The sequence below is a fragment of the Scyliorhinus canicula genome, chromosome 6 (assembly GCF_902713615.1).
Source record: "Scyliorhinus canicula chromosome 6, sScyCan1.1, whole genome shotgun sequence".
NCBI classification, from domain to species: domain Eukaryota; kingdom Metazoa; phylum Chordata; class Chondrichthyes; order Carcharhiniformes; family Scyliorhinidae; genus Scyliorhinus; species Scyliorhinus canicula.
This window is the reverse complement of record NC_052151.1, coordinates 4,790,313-4,806,400: the sequence shown is the minus strand read 5'-3', so window position 1 is coordinate 4,806,400 and position 16,088 is coordinate 4,790,313. Positions and strand designations below refer to the sequence as shown.

At 49.6% G+C, this 16,088-nt stretch overlaps 1 protein-coding gene across 1 annotated transcript in view; it reads left to right on the top strand.

Annotated features, from left to right (window-relative positions):
• Window positions 1–14,463, top strand: part of cnih3 (cornichon family AMPA receptor auxiliary protein 3) — an 83,735-nt gene extending 69,272 nt beyond the window's left edge. Inside the window, exons 5-6 of the mRNA XM_038798915.1 lie at window positions 6,891–7,034; window positions 14,183–14,463. Coding sequence (XP_038654843.1) covers window positions 6,891–7,034; window positions 14,183–14,210 — 172 coding nt within the window. The 3' untranslated portion in view covers window positions 14,211–14,463. The remainder of the gene's footprint in view (window positions 1–6,890; window positions 7,035–14,182) is intronic.
• The last annotated feature ends 1,625 nt before the right edge of the window (window positions 14,464–16,088 follow it).

Here is a 16,088-nt window from a genome sequence, read left to right as displayed (position 1 = left end):
AGTCTACCTCTTTCTCACTCTTTACCCTCCCAGCTCCGATCTCAGTCTCGCTCTTTCTCACTCTGTATCCTCCCCGCTCCGATCTCAGTCTCACTCTTTCTCACTCTTTACCCTCCCAGCTCCGATCTCAGTCTCGCTCTGTATCCTCCCAGCTCCGATCTCAGTCTTGCTCTTTCTCACTCGGTATCCTCCCAACTCCGATCTCAGTCTTGCTCTTTCTCACTCTGTATCCTCCCAGCTCCGATCTCAGTCTCGCTCTTTCTCACTCTGTATCCTCCCAGCTCCGATCTCAGTCTCGCTCTTTACCCTCCCAGCTCCGATCTCAGTCTTGCTCTTTCTCACTCGGTATCCTCCCAACTCCGATCTCAGTCTTGCTCTTTCTCACTCTGTATCCTCCCAGCTCCGATCTCAGTCTACCTCTTTCTCACTCTTTACCCTCCCAGCTCCGATCTCAGCCTCACCCTTTCTCACTCTGTACCATCCCAGCTCCGATCTCAGTCTCGCTCTTTACCCTCCCAGCTCCGATCTCAGTCTTGCTGTTTCTCACTCTGTATCCTCCCAACTCCGATCTCAGTCTTGCTCTTTCTCACTCTTTACCCTCCCAGCTCCGATCTCAGTCTCACTCTGTATCCTCCCAGCTCCGATCTCAGTCTTGCTCTTTCTCACTCGGTATCCTCCCAGCTCCGATCTCAGTCTCGCTCTGTATCCTCCCAGCTCCGATCTCAGTCTCACTCTTTCTCACTCTGTATCCTCCCAGCTCCGATCTCAGTCTACCTCTTTCTCACTCTTTACCCTCCCAGCTCCGATCTCAGTCTCGCTCTTTCTCACTCTGTATCCTCCCCGCTCCGATCTCAGTCTCACTCTTTCTCACTCTTTACCCTCCCAGCTCCGATCTCAGTCTCGCTCTGTATCCTCCCAGCTCCGATCTCAGTCTTGCTCTTTCTCACTCGGTATCCTCCCAACTCCGATCTCAGTCTTGCTCTTTCTCACTCTGTATCCTCCCAGCTCCGATCTCAGTCTAACTCTTTCTCACTCTCTTTACGCTCCCAGCTCCGATCTCAGCCTCACCCTTTCTCACTCTGTACCATCCCAGCTCCGATCTCAGTCTCACTCTTTACCCTCCCAGCTCCGATCTCAGTCTTGCTCTTTCTCACTCTGTATCCTCCCAACTCCAATCTCAGTCTTGCTCTTTCTCACTCGGTATCCTCCCAGCTCCGATCTCAGTCTCGCTCTTTCTCACTCGGTATCCTCCCAGCTCCGATCTCAGTCTCACTCTTTCTCACTCTGTACCCTCCCAGCTCCGATCACAGTCTCGCTCTTTCTCACTCTCTGTATCCTCCCAGCTCCGATCTCAGTCTCGCTCTTTCTCACTCTGTACCCTCCCAGCTCCGATCTCAGTCTCGCTCTTTCTCACTCTGTACCCTCCCAGCTCCGATCTCAGCCTCACCCTTTCTCACTCTGTACCATCCCAGCTCCGATCTCAGTCTCGCTCTTTACCCTCCCAGCTCCGATCTCAGTCTTGCTCTTTCTCACTCTGTATCCTCCCAGCTCCGATCTCAGTCTCGCTCTTTCTCACTCTGTATCCTCCCAGCACCGATCTCAGTCTCACTCTTTCTCACTCTTTATCCTCCCAGCACCGATCTCAGTCTCACTCTTTCTCACTCTTTATCCTCCCAGCTCCGATCTCAGTCTTGCTCTTTCTCACTCTGTATCCTCCCAGCTCCGATCTCAGTCTCGCTCTTTCTCACTCTGTAACCTCCCAGCACCGATCTCAGTCTCACTCTTTCTCACTCTTTATCCTCCCAGCCCCGATCTCAGTCTCGCTCTTTCTCACTCTGTATCCTCCCAGCTCCGATCTCAGTCTCACTCTTTCTCACTCTGTATCCTCCCAGCACCGATCTCAGTCTCACTGTTTCTCACTCTTTATCCTCCCAGCTCCGATCTCAGTCTCGCTCTTTCTCACTCTGTATCCTCCCAGCTCCGATCTCAGTCTCACTCTTTCTCACTCTGTATCCTCCCAGCTCCGATCTCAGTCTCACCCTTTCTCACTCTGTATCCTCCCAGCTCCGATCTCAGTCTCACTCTTTCTCACTCTGTATCCTCCCAGCTCCGATCTCAGTCTCACTCTTTCTCACTCTCTGTATCCTCCCAGCTCCGATCTCAGTCTCACTCTTTCTCACTCTCTGTATCCTCCCAGCTCCGATCTCAGTCTCACTCTTTCTCACTCTGTATCCTCCCAGCTCCGATCTCAGTCTCACTCTTACTCACTCTGTATCCTCCCAGCTCCGATCTCAGTCTCACTCTTTCTCACTCTGTATCCTCCCAGCTCCGATCTCAGTCTCACTCTTACTCACTCTGTATCCTCCCAGCTCCAATCTCAGTCTCACTCTTTCTCACTCTTTACCCTCCCAGCTCCGATCTCAGTCTCGCTCTGTATCCTCCCAGCTCCGATCTCAGTCTTGCTCTTTCTCACTCGGTATCCTCCCAACTCCGATCTCAGTCTTGCTCTTTCTCACTCTGTATCCTCCCAGCTCCGATCTCAGTCTACCTCTTTCTCACTCTTTACCCTCCCAGCTCCGATCTCAGCCTCACCCTTTCTCACTCTGTACCATCCCAGCTCCGATCTCAGTCTCACTCTTTCTCACTCTGTATCCTCCCAGCTCCGATCTCAGTCTTGCTCTTTCTCTCTCTGTACCCTCCCAGCTCCGATCTCAGTCTTGCTCTTTCTCTCTCTGTATCCTCCCAGTTCCGATCTCAGTCTCGCTCTTTACCATCCCAGCTCCGATCTTAGTCTCACTCTTTCTCACTCTGTATCCTCCCAGCTCCGATCTCAGTCTCGCTCTTTCTCACTCTGTATCCTCCCAGCTCCGATCTCAGTCTCACTCTTTCTCACCTTGTATCCTCCCAGCTCCGATCTCAGTCTCACTCTGTATCCTCCCAGCTCCGATCTCAGTCTCACTCTGTATCCTCCCAGCTCCGATCTCAGTCTCGATCTTTCACACCCTGTATCCTCCCAGCTCCGATCTCAGTCTCACTCTTTCTCACTCTGTATCCTCCCAGCTCCGATCTCAGTCTCACTCTTTCTCATTCTGTATCCTCCCAGCTCCGATCTCAGTCTCACTCTTTCTCACTCTGTATCCTCCCAGCTCCGATCTCAGTCTCACTCTTTCTCACTCTGTATCCTCCCAGCTCCGATCTCAGTCTCACTCTGTATCCTCCCAGCTCCGATCTCAGTCTCACTCTTTCCCACTCTGTATCCTCCCAGCTTCGATCTCAGTCTCGCTCTTTCTCACTCTGTATCCTCCCAGCTCCGATCTCAGTCTCACTCTTTCTCACTCTGTATCCTCCCAGCTCCGATCTCAGTCTCACTCTTTCTCACTCTGTATCCTCCCAGCTCCGATCTCAGTCTCACTCTGTATCCTCCCAGCTCTGATCTCAGTCTCACTCTTTCTCACTCTTTTACCCTCCCAGCTCCGATCTCAGTCTACCTCTTTCTCACTCTGTATCCTCCCAGCTCCGATCTCAGTCTACCTCTTTCTCACTCTTTACCCTCCCAGCTCCGATCTCAGTCTCGCTCTTTCTCACTCTGTATCCTCCCCGCTCCGATCTCAGTCTCACTCTTTCTCACTCTTTACCCTCCCAGCTCTGATTCTCAGTCTCACTCTGTACCCTCCCAGCTCCGATCTCAGTCTTGCTCTTTCTCACTCTGCATCCTCCCAGCTCCGATCTCAGTCTCGCTCTTTCTCACTCGGTATCCTCCCAGCTCCGATCTCAGTCTCACTCTGTATCCTCCCAGCTCCGATCTCAGTCTCACTCTTTCCCACTCTGTATCCTCCCAGCTCTGATCTCAGTCATGCTCTTTCTCACTCTTTACCCTCCCAGCTCCGATCTCAGTCTCACTCTTTCTCACTCTGTATCCTCCCAGCTCCGATCTCAGTCTACCTCTTTCTCACTCTTTACCCTCCCAGCTCCGATCTCAGTCTCGCTCTTTCTCACTCTGTATCCTCCCCGCTCCGATCTCAGTCTCACTCTTTCTCACTCTTTACCCTCCCAGCTCCGATCTCAGTCTCGCTCTGTATCCTCCCAGCTCCGATCTCAGTCTTGCTCTTTCTCACTCGGTATCCTCCCAACTCCGATCTCAGTCTTGCTCTTTCTCACTCTGTATCCTCCCAGCTCCGATCTCAGTCTACCTCTTTCTCACTCTTTACCCTCCCAGCTCCGATCTCAGTCTCACTCTTTCTCACTCTGTATCCGTCCCCGCTCCGATCTCAGTCTCACTCTTTCTCACTCTTTACCCTCCCAGCTCCGATCTCAGTCTCGCTCTGTATCCTCCCAGCTCCGATCTCAGTCTTGCTCTTTCTCACTCGGTATCCTCCCAACTCCGATCTCAGTCTTGCTCTTTCTCACTCTGTATCCTCCCAGCTCCGATCTCAGTCTCGCTCTTTCTCACTCTGTATCCTCCCAGCTCCGATCTCAGTCTCGCTCTTTACCCTCCCAGCTCCGATCTCAGTCTTGCTCTTTCTCACTCGGTATCCTCCCAACTCCGATCTCAGTCTTGCTCTTTCTCACTCTGTATCCTCCCAGCTCCGATCTCAGTCTACCTCTTTCTCACTCTTTACCCTCCCAGCTCCGATCTCAGCCTCACCCTTTCTCACTCTGTACCATCCCAGCTCCGATCTCAGTCTCGCTCTTTACCCTCCCAGCTCCGATCTCAGTCTTGCTGTTTCTCACTCTGTATCCTCCCAACTCCGATCTCAGTCTTGCTCTTTCTCACTCTTTACCCTCCCAGCTCCGATCTCAGTCTCACTCTGTACCCTCCCAGCTCCGATCTCAGTCTTGCTCTTTCTCACTCGGTATCCTCCCAGCTCCGATCTCAGTCTCGCTCTTTCTCACTCGGTATCCTCCCAGCTCCGATCTCAGTCTCACTCTTTCTCACTCTGTATCCTCCCAGCTCCGATCTCAGTCTACCTCTTTCTCACTCTTTACCCTCCCAGCTCCGATCTCAGTCTCGCTCTTTCTCACTCTGTATCCTCCCCGCTCCGATCTCAGTCTCACTCTTTCTCACTCTTTACCCTCCCAGCTCCGATCTCAGTCTCGCTCTGTATCCTCCCAGCTCCGATCTCAGTCTTGCTCTTTCTCACTCGGTATCCTCCCAGCTCCGATCTCAGTCTAACTCTTTCTCACTCTCTTTACGCTCCCAGCTCCGATCTCAGCCTCACCCTTTCTCACTCTGTACCATCCCAGCTCCGATCTCAGTCTCACTCTTTACCCTCCCAGCTCCGATCTCAGTCTTGCTCTTTCTCACTCTGTATCCTCCCAACTCCAATCTCAGTCTTGCTCTTTCTCACTCGGTATCCTCCCAGCTCCGATCTCAGTCTCGCTCTTTCTCACTCGGTATCCTCCCAGCTCCGATCTCAGTCTCACTCTTTCTCACTCTGTACCCTCCCAGCTCCGATCACAGTCTCGCTCTTTCTCACTCTCTGTATCCTCCCAGCTCCGATCTCAGTCTCGCTCTTTCTCACTCTGTACCCTCCCAGCTCCGATCTCAGTCTCGCTCTTTCTCACTCGGTATCCTCCCAGCTCCGATCTCAGTCTCGCTCTTTCTCACTCTGTACCCTCCCAGCTCCGATCTCAGCCTCACCCTTTCTCACTCTGTACCATCCCAGCTCCGATCTCAGTCTCGCTCTTTACCCTCCCAGCTCCGATCTCAGTCTTGCTCTTTCTCACTCTGTATCCTCCCAGCTCCGATCTCAGTCTCGCTCTTTCTCACTCTGTATCCTCCCAGCACCGATCTCAGTCTCACTCTTTCTCACTCTTTATCCTCCCAGCACCGATCTCAGTCTCACTCTTTCTCACTCTTTATCCTCCCAGCTCCGATCTCAGTCTTGCTCTTTCTCACTCTGTATCCTCCCAGCTCCGATCTCAGTCTCGCTCTTTCTCACTCTGTATCCTCCCAGCACCGATCTCAGTCTCACTCTTTCTCACTCTGTATCCTCCCAGCTCCGATCTCAGTCTCACTCTTTCTCACTCTGTATCCTCCCAGCACCGATCTCAGTCTCACTGTTTCTCACTCTGTATCCTCCCAGCTCCGATCTCAGTCTCGCTCTTTCTCACTCTGTATCCTCCCAGCTCCGATCTCAGTCTCACTCTTTCTCACTCTGTATCCTCCCAGCTCCGATCTCAGTCTCACTCTTTCTCACTCTGTATCCTCCCAGCTCCGATCTCAGTCTCACTCTTTCTCACTCTCTGTATCCTCCCAGCTCCGATCTCAGTCTCACTCTTTCTCACTCTCTGTATCCTCCCAGCTCCGATCTCAGTCTCACTCTTTCTCACTCTGTATCCTCCCAGCTCCGATCTCAGTCTCACTCTTTCTCACTCTGTATCCTCCCAGCTCCGATCTCAGTCTCACTCTTACTCACTCTGTATCCTCCCAGCTCCAATCTCAGTCTCACTCTTTCTCACTCTGTATCCTCCCAGCTCCGATCTCAGTCTCACCCTTTCTTACTCTGTATCCTCCCAGCTCCAATCTCAGTCTCACTCTTTCTCACTCTCTGTATCCTCCCAGCTACGATCTCAGTCTCACTCTTTCTCACTCTCTGTATCCTCCCAGCTCCGATCCCAGTCCCACTCTTACTCACGCTCTGTTATTCTGACTGCTCTTCTCCCAGTCGCACTATGTCCAAACCACCACTCAGGATCCTTTCTGCAACCTCTGCTCCCAATTCAAATCAATGCTGAGCTAAAGAATGAAGGAGGAGACAGATAATGACCAGTAGATTTGTTAAGAGTTGAGCATTACGGAGAAGAGTGATTTGGCGATGGGAGGGATTTTCAGAGGGAATTTCAAAGAGGTAAATGCCAGCAGGTGGTTTGCCTTTTGTGTGTTGCAGATATTTTCACAGCCCCACGGATAGTAACGAGTTAATGTATGACCCAGCGACAGTGATGAATGATGAGACCCTCAACTACTGCCAGAAGGAAGCCTGGTGCAAGATGTCCTTCTTCCTGATCTCCTTTTTCTACTATCTGTATTGGTAAGGAGACTTCTGACTGAGTCAGAGAGTGATTGAAAGGCGCGGCACACTGGGGCTGGGAAAGGCAATGTTGCAGATGGGCTTGTCAGTTCTGCTGACTGCTGGTAGTAAGCATACCACAGACTGAGTATCAATGTACAGAGACTTCATGAGTTAACGGCACATACAGTTTAGATTTCCAGAGTAAATGGTGTTACCTCTGTCACAATAAAACAGTTCGAAATGCCGGCAGAGTTTGTGGTTTCCTGCAAACCCGGCTCTCTCAATCCATATGCAAACTACAGCAAACACAGTCTGTGAACTCACATTGAAACTACAGCAAACACAGTCTGTGAACTCACATTGAAACTACAGCAAAAACAGTCTGTGAACTAACATTGAAACTACAGCAAACACAGTCTGTGAACTCACATTGAAACTACAGCAAAAACAGTCTGTGAACTCACATTGAAACTACAGCAAAAACAGTCTGTGAACTCACATTGAGACTACAGCAAACACAGTCTGTGAACTCACATTGAAACTACAGCAAAAACAGTCTGTGAACTCACATTGAAACTACAGCAAAAACAGTCTGTGAACTCACATTGAAACTACAGCAAAAACAGTCTGTGAACTCACATTGAAACTACAGCAAAAACAGTCTGTGAACTCACATTGAAACTACAGCAAACACAGCCTGTGAACTCACATTGAAACTACAGCAAACACAGCCTGTGAACTCACATTGAAACTACAGCAAAAACAGTCTGTGAACTCACATTGAAACTACAGCAAAAACAGTCTGTGAACTCACATTGAAACTACAGCAAAAACAGTCTGTGAACTCACATTGAAACTATAGCAAACACAGTCTGTGAACTCACATTGAAACTACAGCAAACACAGTCTGTGAACTCACATTGAAACTACAGCAAACACAGTCTTTGAACTCACATTGAAACTACAGCAAACACAGTCTGTGAACTCACATTGAAACTATAGCAAACACAGTTTGTGAACTCACATTGAAACTACAGCAAACACAGTCTGTGAACTCACATTGAAACTACAGCAAACACAGCCTGTGAACTCACATTGAAACTACAGCAAACACAGTCTGTGAACTCACATTGAAACTACAGCAAACACAGCCTGTGAACTCACATTGAAACTACAGCAAACACAGCCTGTGAACTCACATTGAAACTATAGCAAACACAGTCTTTGAACTCACATTGAAACTACAGCAAACACAGTCTGTGAACTCACATTGAAACTACAGCAAACACAGTTTGTGAACTCACATTGAAACTACAGCAAACACAGTCTGTGAACTCACATTGAAACTACAAACACAGTCTGTGAACTCACATTGAAACTACAGCAAAAACAGTCTGTGAACTCACATTGAAACTACAGCAAACACAGCCTGTGAACTCACATTGAAACTACAGCAAACACAGTCTGTGAACTCACATTGAAACTACAGCAAACACAGTCTGTGAACTCACATTGAAACTACAGCAAACACAGTCTGTGAACTCACATTGAAACTACAGCAAACAGTCTGTGAACTCACATTGAAACTACAGCAAACACAGTCTGTGAACTCACATTGAAACTACAGCAAACACAGTCTGTGAACTCACATTGAAACTACAGCAAACACAGCCTGTGAACTCACATTGAAACTACAGCAAACACAGTCTGTGAACTCACATTGAAACTACAATAACACAGTCTGTGAACTCACATTGAAACTACAGCAAACGCAGCCTGTGAACTCACATTGAAACTACAAACACAGTCTGTGAAATCACATTGAAACTACAATAACACAGTCTGTGAACACACATTGAAACTACAGCAAACACAGTATGTGAACTCACATTGAAACTACAGCAAACACAGCCTGTGAACTCACATTAGAACATAGAACATAGAACAGTACAGCACAGAACAGGCCCTTCGGCCCTCGATGTTGTGCCGAGCCATGATCACCCTACTCAAACCCACGTATCCACCCTATACCCGTAACCCAACAACCCCCCCCCCCCCCCCCCCCCCCCCCCTTAACCTTACTTTTTAGGACACTATGGGCAATTTAGCATGGCCAATCCACCTAACCTGCCCATCTTTGGACTGTGGGAGGAAACCGGAGCACCCGGAGGAAACCCACGCACACACGGGGAGGACATTGAAACCCCATTGTGCCCCCAGCCCCTGCCAAAGTCCTCCCTGCCTGAGAATCGGCTCTCCCTGGACTGAGTCCGCAGCTGCCACACGAGTTTGCAACAAAAAATAGCAGACATAGCCAACGCTGCCGGGAACTCGGCCGGTTGGTGGGGGTGGAGCATCGGGGGGAGGGTCTCAGGTAACGTCCTGAGGCCGTTGATACAGTGTGAGGCATACTTCTGGAGTACACTGCTATGGAGGGGGCGGAGCAATGCGAAAGCGGCGTGGCCCCCGATTTTGGCGCAAGCGGGGTTCGGCGTCAGAGACCGAGGAATCCCACCCTCTGTCTTTAGGTCGAGGGCAGTCACTCTCCCCTCACCTCTGAAATGTTCCTCTTTGTCAATGTGTGGTGAATGTGTAACTGGTAATTCACACAGTACCTTACTGTAGGCCCTGTGGGCCCCATCTGTGAGTTGCTGCACGGCTCTGCCCACAGGGGGAGATGACGTGCATGTACAGGGCTCCGCCCTAGGCTCCGCCCCCTTTAGGGAGTTTAAGTGCTGCGGTCATGTGAGACCGCCCTCAGTATTGTGCAGTCACAGGCAGGCTCAGTTGTAAGCCGATTCAAGCCACAGTTTACTCCAACTCGTGTCTCAGAGTGAAATGATGGTCACATCAATTTAATCGACTTAAAGAACTACTATGGAATCAGCCCTCAAACCTGACCGACTGGAACTCGATCCACAGGCCGCAGAGGCAAAAGAATATTTTTTGCATTGGCTTTGGTGCTTCAAGGCCTACCTGGCTGCGTCGACGACTTCCTCCATTACAGATGAACAGAAACTAAGTCTTCTCCACGCAAGGGTGAACCATCGTATTTCTACTCAACTTGATGAAGCTAACTCTTATACTGAGGCCCTCGCGATACTCGAACGCCTGTACATGCGGCCCGTGAACGAAGTCTACGCGCGACACATCTTCACAACTCGTCGCCAGCGCCCTGGGGAGTCGCTAGATGACTATCTGCGCGACCTCAAAGCCCTCGCGTGCAAATGTAACTACCAGGCCGTGACAGCCACTCAGCACATGGAACTCGCCGTCCGAGACGTGTACGTTGCAGGGGTCTGATCAAATTATGTGCAGCAGAGTCTCCTTGAGAAAGGAGCCCAGGACCTGGAGGACACGGTAAAACTAGTGACCTTGTTAGAGGTCGCTTTCCAAAGCCTAACTGGGTCCCATCTGTGAGGCACTGTGTGGCTCTGCCCACAGGGGGAGATGAGGAGCATATACACGGCTCCGCCCTTGGCTCCGCCCCCTTTAGGGAGTATAAGTGCTGCGGTCCTGCGAGACCACCCTCAGTATCGTGCAGTCACAGGCAGGCTCAGTTGTAAGCCGATTAAAGCCACAGTTTACTCCAACTCGTGTCTCAGAGTGAAATGATGGTCACATCACAATGTTTGCACAAAAGCTGTCAAAAGGTCTGGAGCTGAGTGGCTTTGATGTGAACTGGTTGGGATTGGGGACTGTGTGTGCAGATGGTCAGAATTGGTGATGACACATACGGGATGAGTAGATGAAGGAATGAAGGAGTGAAGGAAAGAACATAGAACATAGAACATAAAACAGTACAGCACAGTACAGGCCCTTCAGCCCACAATGTTGTGCCGACCATTCATCCTAATCTAAGATCAACCTAACCTACACCACTTCAATTTACTGCTGGCCATGTGCCTGTCTAAGAGTTGCTTAAATGTCCCTAATGACTCTGACTCCACCACCTCTGCTGGCAGTGCATTCCACACACCCACCACTCTCTGTGTAAAGAACCTTCCTCTGACATCTCTCCTATACCTTCCTCCAATCACCTTAAAATTCTGTCCCCTTGTGACAGCCATTTCCACCCTGGGGAAAAGTCTCTGGCTATCCACTCTATCCATGTCCCTCATCACCTTGTACACCTCTATCAAGTCACCTCTCTGCCTTCTTCGCTCCAGTGAGAAAAGCCCCAACTCCCTCAACCTTTCTTCATAAGACATGCCCTCCAATCCAGGCAGCATCCTGGTAAATCTCCTCTGCACCCTCTCCAAAGCATCCACATCCTTCCTATAATGAGGCGACCAGAACTGGACACAATATTCCAAGTGTGGTCTAACCAGGGTTTTATAAAGCTGCAGTAAACCCTCGCGGCTCTTAAACAGGCAGCCAAATGTCCGTGTGTCCCATGCCCCCTAACTTTCTGAATGAGCCTACCATGGGGAACCTTATCAAATGCCTTACTGAAATCCATATGCACCACATCCACTGCCCGACCTTCATCAATGTGTCTCGTCACATCCTCAAAGTGTTCAATGAGGCTTGTGAGGCATGACCTGCCCCTCACAAAGCCATGCTGACTATCTTTAATCAAACTATGTTTTTCTAAATAATCATAAATCCTATCTCTCAGAATCCATTCCAATATTTTCTTACCACAGATGTAAGACTGATGGGTCTGTAATTCCCCGGGATTTCCCTATTCCCTTTCTTGGACAGGGGAACAACATTCGCCTCCCTCCAATCATCCGGTACTACTCCAGTGGAGAGTGAGGACACAAAGATCATCGCTAACAGTGCAGAAATCTCCTCCCTCGCTTCCTGTAGTAACCTTGGGTATATCCCGTCTGGCCCAGGGGACTTATCTATCCTGATGCTTTTCAAAACTTCCTGCACATCCTCCTTCTACATATCAACCTGTTTGAGTCTATTAACCTGTTTCACGCTGTTCTCATGAGCAACAAGGTCCCTCTTTCTAGTGAATACTGAAGCAAAGTATTCATTTAGGACCTCCCCATCTCCTCAGACTCTAGGCACAGTTCCCTCCACTATCCCTGATCAGCCCGACTCTCACTCTGATCATCCTCTTATTTCTCACATAAGTGTAGAACGCTTTGGGGTTTTCCCTAATCCTTCCCGCCAGAGCTTTTTCATGCCCCCTTCTAGCTCTCCTCAGTCCATTTTTGCATTCCTTCCTGGCTACCTCGAGAGCCGAATCAGATCCTTGCTTCCTCAACCTTGCATAAGCTTCCTTCTTCCTCTTGACTAGAAGCCCCACTTCTCTTGTCATCCAAGGCTCCTTCACCTTACCATTCCTTCCTCGTCTCAGTGGGAGAAAACAATTCAGCACCAACAGCAAGTGCTCCTTAAACAATCTCCACATTACTGTTGTGCATTTCCCCAAGAACAATTGTTCCCACTTTATGCTCCTCAGCTCCTGTCTAATAGCCGTATAATTTCCTCTCCCCAATTAAATACCTTCCCATACTGTGTGTTCCTATCCCTCTCCATGACTATGGTCAAGGTCAAGGAGTTGTAGTCACTGTCACCGAAATGCTCTCCTACCGAGACATCTGACACCTGGCCTTGTTCGTTGCCAAGCACCAAATCCAACATGGCCTCTCCCCTAGTCGGCCTATCTACATATTGAGTCAGGATTCCTTCCTGTACACACCTGACAAAATCTGCTCCATCCAAACCATTTGCACTAAGGAGGTTCCAGTCAATATTAGACAAGTTGAAGTCACCCATTCCAACAACTCTTGTTACTTCTGCACCTTTCCAAGATCTGCCGCCCAACCCGTTCCTTTATCTCTCTGCTGCTTTTGGAGGGCCTATAGAAAACTCCCAATAAAGTGACTGCTCCTTTCTTGTTTCTGACTTTCCACCCAAACTGACTCAGTAGACAAGCCCTCCTCAACTACCTACTTTCTGCAGCTGTGATGCACTCCCTAATTAACAGTGCCACTCCCCCTCCTCTTTTACCTCCCTCCCTATTCTTCTGAAAACATCTAAACCCTGGAACATCTAACAACCATTCCTGCCCCTGTGAAATCCATGTCTCCGTAATGGCCACAACATGGTAGTTCCAAGTACTGATCCATGCTGTAAGTTCATCTCCCTTATTCCTGAAACTCCTTGCATTGAAACAGACACACTTTAAGCCATTCCACTGAATGCAACTTTGCCCTATCAACTGTCTATCTTTCCTCACAGACTTGCTGCAGAATATTTCTGCCTGTTGAACAGCTCCTCTATCCTCTGATCCATCGCTCTGGTTCCCACCCCCTGCCGAACTAGTTTAAACCCTCCCAAAGAGCTCTAGCAAACCTCCCACCCAGGATATTGGTGCCCCTCCAGTTTAGGTGCAATCCGTCCTTCACGTACAGGTCCCACCTTCCCCAGAAGGTATCCCAATGTTCCCCATATCTGAAGCCTTCCCTCCTGCACCAGCCCTGTAGCCGTGTGTTCAGCTGCACTCGCTCTCTGTTCCTTGCCTCACTTGCATATGGCACCGGTAGCAATCCTGATCTGCTTGTCCTGCTCTTTAGCTTCCAACCTAACTCCCTAAAATCACTTTTTAGTTCCTCATCCCATTTCTTAGCTGCCGTTGGTGCCTATGTGCACCACGACTTCTGGCTGCTCACCCTCCCCCTTCAGGATCCTGAAGACACGATCCGAAACATCCCTGGCCTTGGCACCCGGGAGGCAACATACCTTCCGGGAGTCTCGCTCGCGACCACAGAATCTCCTATCTATTCCCTGAACCATGGAGTCTCCTATCTCCCCCCTTCCCTTTTGAGCCACTGAGCCAGGCTCAGTGCCAGAGACCTGGCCGCTGGGGCCTTCCCCCGGTAGGTCATCCCCCCACCAGCATCCAAAACGGTATACTTGAAGGGGAATGGCCACGAGGGGTCCCTGCACTGTCTGCCCATTCGTTTTCCTTCCCCTGACTGTAACCCAGATACTCTTGTCCTGTACCTTGGGTGTGGCTACCTCCCTGTAAGTCTTCTCTATCACCCCCTCTGCCTCCCGGATGAAGGATAGTAGAATGTTACTCGTTTGGATTGGATGAAGATGTTTGACAGCATGGGCTTATATCCGTTTTCTGCGTTGTAAATTAGTTCTATGCAAACCTGACATTATATTAAAGCTGGGTTTTCTGTTGCCTCCCACAGTATGATTGACAAATTGGTAACTATCTAACCTGGAAGGCCCAGAGGCAGAGTCCAAAGCAGAGACGGAGAGGCTGTCATTTGAAGAAACTGATTCAGACATCGGCCCATCCCTTACCACATCTCCACCAAACAATGGAGCAGCAGAACAAAGATCCCTCATTACCTCTGCAGTGTTCAGTGTGAGGGTGAAGAAAACGTACTGAATAGACGCTGATTCTTGCGCTAAACACTTCTGCCTCATTATTGGATGTACAGTCTTAAAGTTTACATTTATTTAATCAGCTGTGATATCTATCTGATTGTTTCATTTAATAATAATAATCTTTATTATTGTCACAAGTAGATTTACATTAACACTGCAATGACATTACTGTGAAAAGCCCCTAGTCGCCACATTCCGGCACCTGTTCGGGAACACTGAGCATGTCTTTCGGGACTTGTGGGAGGAAACCGGAGCACCCGGAGGAAACCCATGCAGACACAGGGAGAACGTGCAGACTCCACAAAGATAGTGACTCAAGCCAGGAATCGAACCCGGGACCCTGGAGCTGTGAAGCAACAGAGCTAACCACTGTGCTACCGTGCTGCCCATGATTTATCCAATTATGTACAAATGTGTCCCCCCCCCCCCAAAATCATGATCCCTTTCTTTTAAAAATAAATAAATTTAGAGTACCCAATTATTTTTTCCAATTAAGGGGCAATTTAGCGTGGCCAATCCGCCTACTCTGCACATCTTTGGGTGGTGGGGCTGAAACCCACGCAGACACGGGGAGAATGTGCAAACTCCACACGGACAGTGACCCAGGGCCGGGATTCGAACGCAGGTCCTCAGCGCCGTAGGCAGCAATGCTAACCACTGTGCCACCGTGCTAGGATCCCTTTCTGAGAGGAAGATTTCTCATTGGGACCCTTTACAGTGAGGGAAATCTCTCCATTGGGACCCTTTACAGTGAGGGAAATCTCTCCATCAGGACCCTTTACAGTGAGGGAAATCTCTCCATCAGGACCCTTTACAGTGAGGGAAATCTCTCCATCAGGACCCTTTACAGTGAGGGAAATCTCTCCATCAGGGCCCTTTACAGTGAGGGAAATCTCTCCATTGGGACCCTTTACAGTGAGGGAAATCACTCCATTGGGACCCTTCACAGTGAGGGAAATCTCTCCATTGGGGCCCTTTACAGTGAGGGAAATCTCTCCATCAGGACCCTTTACAGTGAGGGAAATCTCTCCATCAGGGACCCTTTACAGTGAGGGAAATCACTCCATCAGGGCCCTTTACAGTGAGGGAAATCTCTCCATCAGGACCCTTTACAGTGAGGGAAATCTCTCCATCGGGACCCTTTACAGTGAGGGAAATCTCTCCATCAGGACCCTTTACAGTGAGGGAAATCCCTCCATCAGGGGCCCTTTGCAGTGAGGGAAATCTCTCCATTGGGACCCTTCACAGTGAGGGAAATCTCACCATCAGGACCCTTTACAGTGAGGGAAATCTCTCCATTGGGACCCTTCACAGTGAGGGAAATCTCACCATCAGGACCCTTTACAGTGAGGGAAATCTCTCCATAGGGACCCTTTACAGTGAGGGAAATCTCTCCATCAGGACCCTTTACAGTGAGGGAAATCTCTCCATTGGGACCCTTTACAGTGAGGGAAATCTCTCCATCAGGACCCTTTACAGTGAGGGAAATCTCACCATCAGGACCATTTACAATGAGGGAAATCTCTCCATCAGGACCATTTACAATGAGGGAAATCTCTCCATCAGGACCCTTTACAGTGAGGGAAATCTCTCCATTGGGACCCTTTACAGTGAGGGAAATCTCTCCATTGGGACCCTTTACAGTGAGGGAAATCTCTCCATCAGGACCCTTTACAGTGAGGGAAATCTCTCCATTGGGACCCT